The sequence below is a fragment of the Podarcis liolepis genome (assembly GCF_965112155.1).
Source record: "Podarcis liolepis genome assembly, chromosome: 5".
NCBI classification, from domain to species: domain Eukaryota; kingdom Metazoa; phylum Chordata; class Lepidosauria; order Squamata; family Lacertidae; genus Podarcis; species Podarcis liolepis.
The window spans coordinates 62,475,594-62,490,858 of record NC_139556.1 but is presented as its reverse complement, the minus strand read 5'-3'; the positions used below and the strand labels follow the sequence as shown (position 1 = coordinate 62,490,858).

At 42.3% G+C, this 15,265-nt stretch overlaps 1 protein-coding gene and 1 long non-coding RNA gene across 10 annotated transcripts in view; one reads left to right on the top strand and one right to left on the bottom strand.

Moving 5' to 3' along the window:
* Positions 1–15,265, bottom strand: part of ARHGEF4 (Rho guanine nucleotide exchange factor 4) — a 156,600-nt gene that overhangs the window by 5,168 nt on the left and 136,167 nt on the right. For 8 of the 9 annotated variants that reach the window (XM_083505747.1, XM_083505748.1, XM_083505749.1 and 5 more), the window contains 6 exons: positions 7,376–7,555; positions 6,571–6,765; positions 5,516–5,695; positions 3,826–4,058; positions 2,929–3,058; positions 1,253–1,384 (listed from right to left, as the gene is read on the bottom strand). In XM_083505747.1, the coding sequence (XP_083361873.1) occupies positions 1,253–1,384; positions 2,929–3,058; positions 3,826–4,058; positions 5,516–5,695; positions 6,571–6,765; positions 7,376–7,555 (1,050 nt within the window). The other variant, XR_014526815.1, reaches the window with a different exon arrangement.
* Positions 10,391–14,596, top strand: LOC310708057. Its single transcript, XR_014526835.1, has 2 exons — positions 10,391–13,327; positions 13,483–14,596. It is a non-coding gene; the product is annotated as an uncharacterized lncRNA (long non-coding RNA).

The following is a 15,265-nucleotide window of genomic DNA, read 5'->3' as shown; positions in this document are numbered from 1 at the left end:
AATCTAAAAAGTTAGGGGGCTGCTCTCCCATTACATGTCCTTTTTACAGAGATAGACTGATGTTAGGTACTTTGCTACAGCCACACAAACAAATTCTTCAGTTGTGCTGCAGAATGTTTCATACCCTGCAAGAATATTGTGCAGTTCTGAAAAATGTTTATTCGGTTCAATGAATCCATGTGGAATGTATCAAGAGAAGCTGCCAGCTCTCTCAAGGCCACATACGGTACGGGCTCTTTGCTCTTTAAGTATTTTTTCAGCATTCAAAATTTCCATGGCAACTGGTAAGATGTGGTGCATACACTTGCATCTGTTGAAATATTCCCCTAAGATATATATCCTTTTGGTGATCTTGCAGCCAGAGTGCATGTTCTATGAACAAATGGGCAGATTCTTCAACATATTTTCCCCTAACCAGGAGACTGTATCTTATGTGATGCACAGACACCAACGTGAATATTGTAACTGCACCATTCTATTAATTGTAGTCATATCAAAGACTTAGTATAATCATAATAATAGAAGACACAGATAGGATAAAACCCATCACTTCTGTTGTAAGGATTATGATGCCTCCTATTACTGAAGGAAACGAGAATGTAAGTACCAACATCCTGCTGAGTCAGACCAAAGGCCTATCTAGTCCAATATTCTGTTTTCACAGTGGCCAGTCAAATACCCATGGGAAGCCTCCAAGCAGGATGTGACCTTTTCCTCATCCCACCTCCTGGGCTTGGCTTTGTAAGATTTCTACTCAGGCATGCATCTTAATGAATGACATGAGCATTTATATACGCAGGTGGAAACATTGTTAGATTCTTATCTATTCAATACAACCATAGAAATTGCCCTGATGCTTAGAAAGAACGTGGGTGGGACTTTCTGATGGATTTAATTTGATAGCATTTTCAGCTGCCGTATTTTAATCTTGCAAAAGCTAAATGCCTCACTCTCCTCCAGCGCCGCAGGAGAGCAGTCCACAGCAAGACTCTTTCATTAACTGTTGGTAGAGAAATTCACAGCAGACTAGCATGGAAGAAATGATGGCAGGGAAGGCAGGTCTGCAGTAGGAAACCCTTTCCTTCATTTATATGAATAGTGACGTTTAGATTAATGCCATCACCCTGACACACTGGGATGTTCTTTAATGCAATGCTTGAATGCAAAACAATGAAAAGCAGTGGGGAATTCCACTATTGGTGGAGAGTGTTAACTGGCAGAGGCAGAAGTGGACACAGCTTGCTTAGCTTACCTTCTTGCAGCAGACAAGCTGATGATCAAAGAGGAAGAACATTCTTTGATGGCTCTTTGCTTGAGGCTGGGAAATTTTGGTTAATTCCCCAGAGTAGATAAGTTCAGAACTCTTCACAAGGACATCTTCACCCTGTCACTCACAACACAAGAGACATGTCATTTTCTTTCTCAAAAGAAGCTGACAAGTAAGATATAGCAGCCTATTGTGGAGATACTCTGGGGCCAAACAGGATGGTGTTGGGTTTTTTTAAAAAATTAACCAGCTTCCTAGCCTTGCACTCCCAGATATTTCCCTATTAAAGCTCAAAACACACACCAAAAGTGGTTATTGCCAGTAGGCCAAACGCAAGAAAGTTAGGTGTTCTTTTTTTTTTACTTTTTCAAATTATTTTTATTAATTTCCCAAATTATTACAAATCAAACCAAATTCATTTAATTCAATACAAAAATATGATCACCAGTATTTCCTCGCATAGCTGCACCATTATTTAGCTACATCTTATTTAGAGTCCAGTTGACATCCTTCACTTGCTGTTAAACCGTTCTTCCAGCTTGCCTTTTTTTTCATCTTACAAGCAGCACCTCCATTACATCTTGTAAATAAACAATCCATTTCATGGTGTGGTCCTTCAAATACATTGTTGTTGGCAGACACGGCTTGTGCGGCACAGCGGGATGCAGTGAGCTCCCCAGAACCCACTGGGGAACGTTGCCAGGATTTTTGCCTCATAAATCTTGGTTTTCCCCCGCCTAAACATCACGCTTAACTTTGGAGGTTTCCAGTCACATCACGAGCCAATGGTGCTTGCTCCTCACTACCCTCCATGGGCAGCGAGGAGGTTCGGGCAGGGGAAAACCAAGATTTATGAGGCAAAAATCTTAAGCCTATTGGTATTTGTGCTTTAAAATGCATTTCAATCTGTGTTGGATTGTGGTTGAAGTGTGGCTGACCTAAGAGAAGATGGCCTCTTTGACATCCACCATTTGCTTGTGGACCTAAGTAAGAGGTAGGAAAACATATTTATTCACAGGGCCACATTCATTCATTCATGAAAAAAATTCTGAGGGCCACATGCAAGTGGTAGGTGGGGCCGGACGCAAGTGAGCAGAGCAATAAAGTCACTCTTCTTCAAAGTTTTCTACATTCCAGGCATGCGGAAGTCAACGGTTTCTATCCAACCTTCATCAAGGAATCAAGTGGCCTTTATCACAGTTTGCACCATGACCTTAATTGACTATAATGGAACTTATTCCTGGTAAGAGAGCCCAAGTTTGCAACTTAAGAGTTTTGTCGGCAGTGAATATCAAGTCCCAGCAGTGTCAGAATGCTTGCAAACAGTTTGGCTAATAAAAATGTTTATTCTAACTTCCATAATTAGCAAGTGTGAGAAATTAAATCTAGGAAGATATTAAAATTCATCTGGCTAGCTTATGACTTGATCTGATAATCCACTGCTCTGGAACAAGAGCTAATGGGATCAATAAAAGGGACAGGTGGATGTGTTGCATGAGGACGCCTTCATGGTACATGGGGATCTGAAGCCTTGACCAAGTCAAGGTAAATGGGCAAGATACTCAGGAGGCAGATTCTCAGCGCAGCCTTGTGGTTTTTGTGCATGTTTGTAATAAAGAATAATCTTCCCCAATGGAGAAGCCGTAAGAACATTTCTTTACCTCCCAGTCCTCTATTGAACTTTGCCACTGAGCAATTTTGTCTATGTTTTCCAAACGCCTTTTCCTCTCGTTGATGAGTCGTGCTACGTTCTTCATGGCATTCAAAGCGGCTTCGACGTCCTTAAAATCCCTAGGTTTTAAATGGATTCCATTAGAGATGTCAACACGAAGCAGCCACAATGCAAAGGGAATGGCCCTCTCCCCCAAAGCGTAAGAAACTAGCAAGCAAATTGTGGGGTTAAAAAAAAAAAGAAAAAAGAGCAGCCAGGAGCTCTACCCCTGACTTGAAGTACATCTGATGTAATTGCTCGAGCTTTAATAGTTTCCCTGTCTGTGGTGCGGAGATAATATAGAAGAGTTACAACTTGTGACTTGGTTTGCTGATGCCTGCGAAACACTTCAGCAGTATAAATAACTGTGAAGCTAGCAACTGCTGTGATTGCACTCCCGTGCTTCTCTGTACAAGACCTGGAGTGGTGTCCACTTGGAATTCTCCCCCATCACATTATACGCCACACAACATACATCGATGCCCGTTCTTGTACTTTACTTGCTGTTCAGGGCACCAGCAGTAGGAATTAACGGCACATCCTCAGTATCTGGAGGAAGCAGCTTCCATAACCAGCATCAGACCTGCGCAAGCTTTCAGCAAAACCGCCATCCCCTGGATGGGCATTAGCTGCAGAAACTTTGACCGTTTGCACATTCCCGAGAAAAAGCCTATTTGATCAATGGCAGGTCACACAAACAAAATGGGACCTAGACACAACCATAAAGAAAGGCCTGCTCAAGTTACTACCAACTAATTTTTACAAGTATCAAAAGAAGGAACAAACTAAGATGGCTGCATTTGAGACAGGATATTTATCCTCCCTGCCCCTTTTCAATCCTCCGTACCTGTGTTGTGGGTTGGTATATTTCAGCAGTTCTGCAAGCTGCAAGGGGTACTTGCAAATTTTCTGCACTGGAGTCAGGAGGAAGCCATCCAGAGAGATGTCGATCATCTTCTGAAGCAGGCGACATGCTTCAAAGAAATAAACATACTTGCTCACTTTGGTGAGTCGGGAAAGCTCCATGCAGGCATTGGGGTGGTTATTGCAGTACTCAGAATAGATCTGGAACTCGTTTTGCTAAATTGGAAGCAAAAATAAATATTACTACTACTACTACTACTACCAGTGGTAGTACATTTATTATTTTAACTGTTTATTTATCTTTCATGGGTGTTATACAGAACAATAAAATTCAATAAATTCTCCCCCCATCCTCCCATGGAAGAACAGATTCATACAAGAGAAACAGGAAAAAAAAAACGTTTGAAAGAGCAGGTGGGGCTCGCTGACCTGGGAAGGTAGCCATTTTAGGAGAAGAAAAACTCTGATCCTAAACCTCCACTGCCTTGTGGGATATGGGATAGGGGGTTGGACTCGATGGCCCTTGTGGTCTCTTCCAACTCTATGATTCTATGATCTTCAGGAGAAGAAAAGGCTAAGGCTTAAGCCCTACACAAATCCAGAAAGGAGTCCCCAAGACAGTTGGGTGGTGCCTTGTACCCCTCCTTCTGGCAACTCCTGCAGCCCAGCTGGGGCCAAATGGATTGCTCTGCTTTGCTTTGGACAACATTAGCGAGGCCAAGAAGGAGTCTTTGTCGTCTGGGTAGCCCAGGTCCTCCATACTTACTGACAAAGCTTGTGCCCCGGGGAGGTCACTTTGGTGCTGCAAACACTGCCGTTTGACTTCACCCCCAGAGGCACACTCCATTGTCTCTCAAGACAAATGGATGCCAACAAATAGTTTGAAAGTCAGCCTACTGAGAGACGGTAGAGAGAAGCCCATGATTTGCTGTGAATTGCTGGTGGTCGACAGGCATGCTCTTTTGTATATGCGTATGCAATAAGGTCAAAGAGACACTTATTGGAAAGTGTCTCTTTCTTCATTCTTTGTTCACCTAGTTTTTCAGTGATTTCATCCATTAGTGGCACATCCCAGATTTGATTCAGCCACATTTGATTCAGTCAACATTTATGCTATTACATTTCTGATCTATAAAAATATAGCTTTTTACTTGAAAAAACAATGATAGAAAGGATCCCTGCTTCAAAGATCACAAACAGAACAGGTGAAGGAAGGAAGAACACGGGGAACAAGATGTTCTTTCAAAAGCACACAAAAAAAGAGAAGGGTGGGAAGCAATAACTAAATGGAAGTGAAATATCCAGAGGCTGGCTATAGGCAGAAGAGGCACATGAAACAGAACAAGAGAAGCCCTGTAGTGAGATTAAATTGTGGGAAAAGGGATCAGTTTAAAGAGAGAGAGATAAGAGATAAAGTCAAAATTAGATCTGCCAGGGACAACTAAGCACTGATCCGGCTTGTCCAACTAAGGTAGTAACAACTATTGTTCTAAGGGTGGCGCAACAATTTTATAAACAAAACATGTCCAGGTAAACTCTAATCCTAGACCCTCTTACCTCCCTCAACTCCCTCCCTTTCCCAAGCCTAATGTTCAAATGTAATCACCATCTCTCTAGTCACAATAACAGGAATAATGTCAATACTTTCACACATAATTCAGCTGTCAACTTACATATTCTAAGAAGCAGCAGCCCACCTCACTGAGGTGTGGGTAATCTTTGTTGAATTTCTTCTCCAATGCTTTAACAAATTTTTTCTGGCACTTGTAGATGTCTTCAATATTCCCAAAGATTGTCTTCAGCTGCTCCTCTGTGAACATGTCTGCTCTTTTACGGCATTGTTTTATATAGCCCTGTAAACAAGTACTGTTTTATGATTCAGGTTTCTTGGGAAACAAAACCAAAGAGAACTGCAGCCCAACTCATCCTGGGCAATACGTTTAACAGCTTGATAGAGCAATCTGATGGTGCTAAAGCACCTCAGAGATTATGGACCTGCTATGAAAATGATGATTACTGCAGAAACAAAAATACTTCTGATGTCTGTATGCAATATTCAGGCAACCGGTGCAAAGGATAATGCCTCTACTTTGAAATGCAGCACTAGATGCAGACATTGCAGAATTCTCCAGTGAAGTAAAGCTAAGCTGCTTCTGGGGTGACATGCAGAAGAAACACTCTACAATTTTAAGGAACTCAGAAAGATGTACAAAAATGTTCCATTTGCATTTTATGATTTTCCTAGAAGCTGCTAAAATTTAATATCTTGTGACACCCAAGTCAAAAGGCAAATGTGTGCATTTTAGTGACACTTTACTTTCTCCTCTGTGACCAAAGGTTATGCTGGACAATGTGTTCTAATGTTGTAAGTGGAAAAATATATGATTCAATAGTAGAATAAAAGACTACAGTTAATAGGAATTCTATATGGACCCTTTGAATAAACTTGCTGCTTGAGTCTGACCAAAACCATTTCCACTGAAGTAGACCACCTTCCTAAGACTAGTGCTAGCCAGATGTTGGACTCAACTCTCATCACCACATCCAATGTCTAGGGATGGAGGGAGTTGTCATCCAAGAACATCTAGAGGACACCACGTTTAGAGCAACCATGTCGTGTTTAACTCGATGAAATCAAGGTTTTCAAGGAACTCCTATAGAGTTCCATATTTCAAACATATTTCTAAAATTTAGCTTCTGAACTTCTTTTATCTGTGTGACTTGTTACCTCACATATGTCCTTCAGGTGCTTGATGTAATCTCTTTCCGTGCTTAGGATTTCATTGATAACATTGGTTCTCATTTGGTCCTTAGTTGTTTGCCCCACTCCATAACGGTGGGCAGCATTTCTTGAGTCGTCCTCCCTGCCATCTTCTAACTTCAAAGGATAGTCTTCCATCGGTTCATCCTGGTTCACTCGGAGCTGTTTCAAAACAGGAATATTCCCATCATATAGAAGCAAAGGCAGGACAACAACTTATTGCTTAGGACAAAATATGGGAGAAGAACATTCTGGAAGGCGGAGCTTACTGCAAGTGTTCCAACTAGTTTGTGACTCCTAGACTTGGAATATGAATCTGGCCTTAAATTCTGTTCCATCTCCCAAGGCTACTTACAGAACAACTATTTAAGATACAGATTCAATAATAATAAAACATAAAAATACAATTCCCACAAAAAATCCACAACCAAGCACCCAAAAGCCAATTCAGCAGCAAAAAGTGGGTTTTCCTGGAGAAAGCAGTGGGACAAAAGAAAAACCTCTTGGACCTGTGCCTAGAAAGTATAGGACAAGCAGAAAAAAACATGGGACAAATGGAAGGGTGGAGGAGCCCAAATTTAAGGTAGCAAAAAACTCCCATCTGTCCACATACCCAGTGGCTGCTACTGATCGCTAAATCATATTAAAAATGTGTCAACTGCTAGAAGTTACTGAAGCTATAGGAAAAGTGCTTCTCTTCTCAAAATGCCCCCTTTCTTGAAAGAGTTTGCTGTTAATGAATGAATTTTTAAAAACAGTGAATAGTTCTTACCCGTACAAAGCTGGCTGGGAACCAGCCCTCGCTGTCCATTATTCTGCCCCACCACCATTCTTTGTTAGTTGCATCCATTACTTCAATGACATCACCAGCCTTGAAGCCCAGCTCTTGGTCATCCATGGTGACATGATCCCAGAGTGCTTCGGCGTAGACAACACCACCATCACTGATGAGCTGGAACAGAGAAAGTAAGTATTTTCACAAACTGATCTTTGGTAGGAGATGCTCAGCTCTTGTCATCCAAGAGGAAAAGGGTGTTGGTTCAGTGCAGTTGAATGTCCAAGACTGGGGTAGCTCAGTTGGTAAAGCATGAGGCTCTTAATCTCAGAGTTGTGGGTTCAAACACCATTTTGGGGGGAAAGTCCTGCATTGCAGGGGGTTGGACTAAATGACCCTCATGGTCCCAACTCTATGTCTATAATTCTATGACTGTGGATATTCTGAGATTTGAGCTGGGAATCTGGGTATGTAGTGTATAGCTACAGTCACAGACTATGCTCTTAGTGCCCTAGGATCTGCATAAATAGCTGAAGCAGATGGCCTAGAATCAATCCAGGTGTTTTAGCATATAATTGATAAGATGGAGGGGTTATGCTCATAAGTGTGTGCACATGCACACACACACACACACACACACACACTACATCAAACACAACTACATTAACCTGGCAGCCTCATTTATTTCTACTACTGAGCTTATGCTGCAGAAGGACATGGTGTGCCATAGCTTTATGTAAAAATCTGGGCAATATATTATTACTTTAAGTTTGCATTCCCTCTCTCCTGCATCAGGAGTCATCTGGAGAGAGTCTGCATTGGATTTCAAAGTTATTCTGTGTGACAAGGTGCCCATCAGTAAGGGCCAAGCCCTCCTTTCATGTTCCATTTATCTTTACAAATAACTATTTAGCTTAATCTGTCTGGTTGATTATTGTTCCCTAAATTTACTTATTAACTAATATAACACCACAGATTTAACCATTCTCTCTCTCTCTCTCTCTCTCTCTCTCCATATTCCCATCTGTTGGACTCAAAGGCTACCAGTAGTTGCAGTTAAATGCCTCTTTTCCATGACAGCTTTTTCACTTGTTGCAGAGCAAATCCTATCAGGGCCCACCTGCCCAAGAGGTGAGATGAGACAGTGGCCTCAAGGTGGCAGGCTCTGGACAGCTGCAAGGGGTGGTAGATCTGCCTCCTGTACTTGTGGGCCACCTCTTATTCCACCATGCACCCACTGCTGCATGCCCGTCTGCCATGTGCCCACCACCAGGTGGCAGCAGGATATCAGTGGGTATGTGGCTGCTGGCAGGCAGAGGAGGAGGAGGAGGAGGAGGAGGAGGAGGAGGCAGGGGTGGCCTTTTCTGTTTTACCTCACCCAAAAGCTTCCTGGGCTGGCCCTAAATCCTATGCATGATTACTCAGAAATAAGTGCTACTGTGTCCTAAGACTGCAGTTTTAAGCATACCTCTCTGGGAATTAGGATGCTGGAACAGCAATGGATTTACTTCTGAGTAAACTAAACACACATAGGAGTTAAGGCTATTAATTTTGTTCCATAATACAATATTGCGATACGGTTAAATATTATGGCAAAGAGCACCACAGAAAGTTATGACCAGCATGATGAGGAGCATTCATCCACACAATCAGGCAGGTAATTTCATTCTGCATGGGAGTCATGTTAACTTTTAAATGTGGATAAGCTTTTTGCCAAGCATGAGGTTGGGGTTCGCAATTATCTAGTGAAGCTGATGGTGTCATTTGCTCTGCTTCATTCTCATGCTTCACTTAGCAAGGGTAATAGGAATGTGCTGCAGAAAGACTGCTTTGCGTTGCAATCATATTGCTATGCAGTGAGCTAATTATATCTTTGCAAACCAAACTTGAGCTTCATCAAACACAGATGAAGCTAAGAAAACACACACAAACACATATTTTAAAGCAGAGGCAACAGATGGAGATAAACTATATATAAGGTTACACTCATTTCACTGCCTCCTATGAATACTTCATAAAACGTACTTTACAAACTGTGAGCCACTCAGAGGACTTTCGTTGAATGGGGAATATATAAAGGTATAAAATAAAGCAAAGCAATTCAGCATGATGGGAGACACCTAGCATACTAGCAGTACATGTGAAAAGGATCCAGGGGTCTTGGTGGACCACAAGCTTAACACGAGCCAACAGTGTGATGCAGCAGCAAAAAAAAGGCTAATGCTATTCTAGGCTGCATCAACAGAAGTATAATTGTTCAGATCAAGGGAAGTAATAGTACCATTCTTTTCCGCCTTGGTCAGACCAAACCTGGAATACTGTGTCCAGTTGTGGGCACCACAATTTAAGATGAACTTTCCAAGCAATTTATTGTGCAAGGAAAGTGCAGCTGCTACCCATTTGTTACAGAGAATCCAAATATGTTTTCCCCAAAGTTTCTGTTTCAAGAAGAATCCAAAGCACATTACAACTTCCTGCACACAAGCCACAATTTGCTCTTGCTGGAATTGTGAGTATCATAGAGGCAGAGGTCATGAGAATGTCATGGTACCAGTCATCAGCAGTGAACAATGGCATACTCATGCCCACAATGCAGGCACTATTCAAAAGTCTTCTTACTATTTGTTTAAAAGAAGAATAAATGCTATGCTGTTATGGTCCAATAGAAGCACTCATCTAGTCTACAACTCCAAAGCCACTCCAGCATTGTGCATCAGTGACCTATGGTCCCATCTTGGATACTTCCTTTTTTGAGGTCTTAGAATGGTAGGCCCCTCCTTGTCTTCATACAGTCCCATAACCTAGAACAGCTGCTCACCACAACAGGACACCTAAGAGCCACACAAACACAAGCACCAAACTCTGCAACAAACCCAGAAACCAACTCTACATAAGCCAGTTTATATGTAAAATAACATATTTGGACACACCATGGTGTAGGTGAGGCAGAGAGCTGGTGACTGACTGACTCACTCAGTCAGCTTCATGACCAAGTAGGAATTTGAACCCAGGTCTCCCTTACTTAAATCAAGCTCTCTAGCTACTGTATCATCTTGGTTCTCGTTAGCACATCAAACAGAAGGGTTCTAGTTTAGCCTTTTCATTGATGTCTAGTTTCCTTGTGCAGATTTTACTCTTATTTCCAGTGAGGGGAGCATATGGAGGAGCATTGAGATTTATTCAGGAAAAATTATATGCTGCTTGATTAACAGAACCTCTAAGCAATTTACAAAGCTGTGCAAACCCCAATCTGCAGCCTGAAGTGCCATGGTCAAGCCACAGATTTACTGTTTTAATGATAGCTAGGCCTAAATATTATTTATCATTCCTGGTGCCCAAAGCTGGAGGGTACTAAAAAGGTCCCTGCCCCAATCTCACCACAGTTTGCTGTGGTATAAAATTAAGAAATCTTCTTTACACCAGGCTTTTTGGCTTGCTAGAAACGTGCTTGCTGCCCAAATGCAAGACCTATAGCTGAAGCTAGATATATTGACTGTACCACAGGTGCTGCTAGAGCTCATTAGCATTTTTACACATCAGCAGCTGTTGTTAAGTATCTGCAGCAGAGCCCTGCTGCAATCTGCTTGCTTCTCCTTAAAAAATACAGATGAAACCCTACAGAGTCTTCTAGTCTTGTGTTTATTGTTTGATGTCAGAAAGTGTATTCTGTACAAAAAAAGATATAGTGGAATTTGTTGCACTAGAGCCTCTGAGTCGGGAGAAGAACAAATATTGCCAAGAGGGAGGCAAAACAACTGCAGCCAATCCAGGTTAAAGTATGGTAATTACCACTGAAAGGAAGCAATTTATCCCTATGCATAGTAATACACATTGCCAAACTATACATCTCTGTGCACATCCTCATCATAACCATTCAGCTCTTATTTGTCTAAAGTGGTTCACCTCTGCATAATTGCCTTATAAGCTGGCATGCAGCAGCAGAAGCACTAGGCAACAGATATATGTACATTTGGTGGGTGCAGATCTTTCATCTGCAGTTTATAAATTGTGGATTAAGGCTATTTTAGGAAATAGTCATCATGCTAATCTTTTAGCTCTTTGGTTGTGTTAAAATATTTCTGTAATAACCCAGCACCTATAATGCTGAACATATTTTATAACAAGATCTGAAAAAAACCCACACTTATTTCTACCAGGTGCATAAAACGCTATGTATACAGCAGTTGTTCAGCAAGGATATACTGTTTGTGAGCCCATGTACAGCTAAGGCATAGGGTCCTAGAGCAATAAACTGCTCAGAAATTTGGGTGGGTTTAACAAAGGCCACAGCTTTGGTTAGCGAGCCCTCCATTTGGCATGGCATAGGGCAAGGGTATTGTCATCGAATAGTACATCTGCTGGCTGATGTCTCCAACCTAGCCCAATTACTTGGTCTTCCAATGGGAAGTTGGTCCAATGTTTTGGGCTTGCCACATTGTGAACCCATATGCTGAGAGCTCCCTCAGACAACTTGGGGGCACTGGGGCCCTACAGCCCCCTGAGCTTTGGCTACAGCTGATAAGCAGCACCCCAAGCCACTTTGGAATCCCCACTCCAGCAAGAAGCAGGGTGCCCACCCCCTGCTTAACCCAGCTATGGACCCTGCCCAATGCCTCCCCAAACAGAGCAAAGTTCTAACAAAAGAAGCCATATAATGGAGAAGGCAAAACCCTCACAGGTCACTGTTAACCAGAGACTGACCCGTATGCACAGCCATATTCTGCACAAGTCATCCCAATAACTCCTCCCAAAAATTATGAATAATCAACTACAAAAGGAGGTGGGATGGGTGGGGATGCTGGCAATGAGGCTGAGGATATTCCTGAGCATACCTTTGTTTATTTCCTGTGGTCGGACCAGACAAAGCAGAGTCTTCACTCTGGTCCAAACCAGGCCCCCAGCCACAGCCCCTCATTGGCTTCTAGGGGCAATGCCACCCAGGTTCCAGCTGGGAGCAGCAAGGCAAGACAAATCCCAGGCACACTGCAATGGAACCCATCTCCCTCTTCCCTGGGGCATGCTGGGGTCCCCAGTAATTCAGGGGACCTGGGACATACCAGAATGCTTCCTCACAAATGGATTTGCAGTCAGTCAACCACAACTAGGGTGGCCAGATGCTAAAGAGGGCGGAGCTCCTGCACCTCTAACAGTTATGTTAAAATAGAGTTTCAGCAGAAATTCCCTCCACCCAGCAATTAAAGTTGCAGGAGCCCTGTCCTCCTTTGCATCTGCATACATTATCCACACCATCTATAAATTCGGGGAGGGCATTTGCGCCCCAAAAACAAAAGTGACCATTGCCCCCAAAGCTACCATTGCACCTTGCAAAATAAATGTATTTCAAATAAGTGCATGCCTGAATACTCAAATAGTTGAACTTCCACCTTTTTTCTGATGGAGCAAGACTTCCTCTGATAGATTTTGAACTCCAGTTATGGTAGATTCTCAGTAGGAATTCACTTACCACACCTAAGAGTTGCCGAGCCAAGACATAGCTGGAGTGTGCCAACAGCTATGACAGCTGGGTCAGTGTAACACTGCAAAAGCGGGTGGCATGCCAAGCACAGCTGCAAGGTTATAGCACCTTTCTGGACAGACTTGACAGCTCAAATGTTGACGTTAAAGAGTTGGCTGGAAAGCTAAACTCAGCAAGGAACACCTAATCAATCTCAAAATGGGAGGAAATACCAAGTTGACCTTTTGCACTGATGTAACCTTGATACAGATACAGGACTGTCCAGCACATTCATATAACTGTCAAGAAGGGGAAGAAAGATAATCATGTTTGAAGATGACACATAACAGGAATACATTGCTAGCAACTTGGTTCTAGCAAGAAGAGCTGACTGAGCTACTTGAATTCCTGCACCAGAGTAATATTCCTTCAGTGGTACTGCATCAGTGCTTGGGACACCTGGAATAATCTACAACTTTTTCAAATACAGATAGGTAGCCGTGTTGGTCTGCCATAGTCAAAATAAAAAAATTCCTTCCTTCCTTCCCTCCAGTAGCACCTTAAAGACCAACTAAGTTAGTTCTTGGTATGAGCTTTCGTGTGCATGCACACTTCTTCAGATACACACATATTTTCAAAGGCAGGGAAGAGGCAGTGTTTCTTCCTTGTGCCCCTGATCTTCTATGGAAATGTTTGTCCAGTGATGACATATGTCCATATGTAAGCTTCCGTGGGGGGAGGTAGTATGGGGCTCAAGCAGGCCCACCAGCCTACCAACTTATTTTAAAGGGGGGCCCCAGCCAACCTAGTTATCATTATTACTTGGCATCTCAATATTTAAAGTTTTGCTTGTGGTATTTTCCTCAGTATTTAACTTTTTGTGTGTGTTTGGGGTAATAAAATTGTAATATATGGCACAGGACTCATTTAACCAGTCCTGTCAGTGGAAATCCTGCATAGCATAGGCAGTTCTTAAGCCTGAGCCTCCTTATTCCATTCTGCAGCCTTTCCATCACTATTCTGAACAGAAGCATCCTGTACACCAGGGAATGTTAATCTGTGGCCCTCTAGATGTTGTTAGACAGCAGATCCCCTTCACTCTGACCGTTGGTCATGCTGGCTGGGGCTAATAAGAGCTAGAGTCCAACAACTGGAGAACCAGAGGTTAGCCACCCTGTTTTACATTCTGTGCCCCACTGGGGTCCCAGACAGTAACAGCATGTCAGATGGTGTTCTTGAAGGCTACTCTGCAACTGTGGAACTTTCTTTTCCTGGATACATGCTGGATGTGAACCGAATTTTTTTCCCCCCCAATTCTTTTTTTTTTTTTTTTTAGCACCAACTTTTGGCAGGCAGGTTGAAGTTGAGCTTTCTACCACAAATGCTTTGCTTTCATCTGATTATCAGTAGATACTTTTTGCAACTGTTGAAAATTAATTAAAATTTGCCTCCAAATTAAAGTAACAGATTAATATTTTATAAGCAGTGATTATGAAAATTAAAATAATATCCCTGACAGTGAAACAATGTTCCCTGGGCACAAGGGAGCTCCCACATATGCCTCAGAGGGTCGCTGGAAAGGAGTGACGGTTTTAACAATTATCTCACAAACAATACATTACATGCTTTGCATTGTTTCTTAGACTGCTACCTTACTTTATTTAATATGACGTGTATTGGGATATCGTAATTGTAATAAAAATGCTTTAATTGATTAGCAATGCTACAAAATAAACATTCTTGCTTCCAAAACAATATAAAAAGACTTTGATTGATAAATTCTTAAACCCTAAGACACAGAGAACTTAAACTGATCTAAAGCTTTAAATCAGCTTAAACAGTTTGAGCCCATCTAAAAGCCATAAAGTGCCCTAAGCAGCTTCATGCAACCTTTAGCCCTAAAGTGGCTCCAGTAGCTTAACAGTTCCTGTTTCCCTTAACCCTGCTGCCCAATTCCTTTTTCTCCATTCAGCATTTGGGATTTGAGCTTTGATGGAGATCTCTGTGAGTTACTGACAGAACCCAACAGTTGGTGGTCTGACTTCACCCCAAATCCTGTTTGCTGTTTCTCTGGGGCTGCAATGAAGAATGAACAGAAGGCCAAGCTCAATGCACTGGGCCTAGGACCATCAGCTGCTGGGAATTTGTGCTCTCTCCCTCCACCACAGACTCCATACATAATGCCAGATGTTTCCAATGTAGCTGCAAAAAGCTCTGGCTATTCTGGGAATAGAATTAGTAGAGAGTAACAACAACTTCTTCATTTCCTTTTTGAACTGTAAAATTGTAATGTATGAGTGCTATAAGTATAGGTGCATTCACATACACCCATACAGTAGAGAAGATGGAAAACCTATTGTAAGTACAGTATGGACTAGGCCAGAGAGAGCCAACATGGTACTCTCTAGATGTTGTTGGACTCCAGTTTTCAT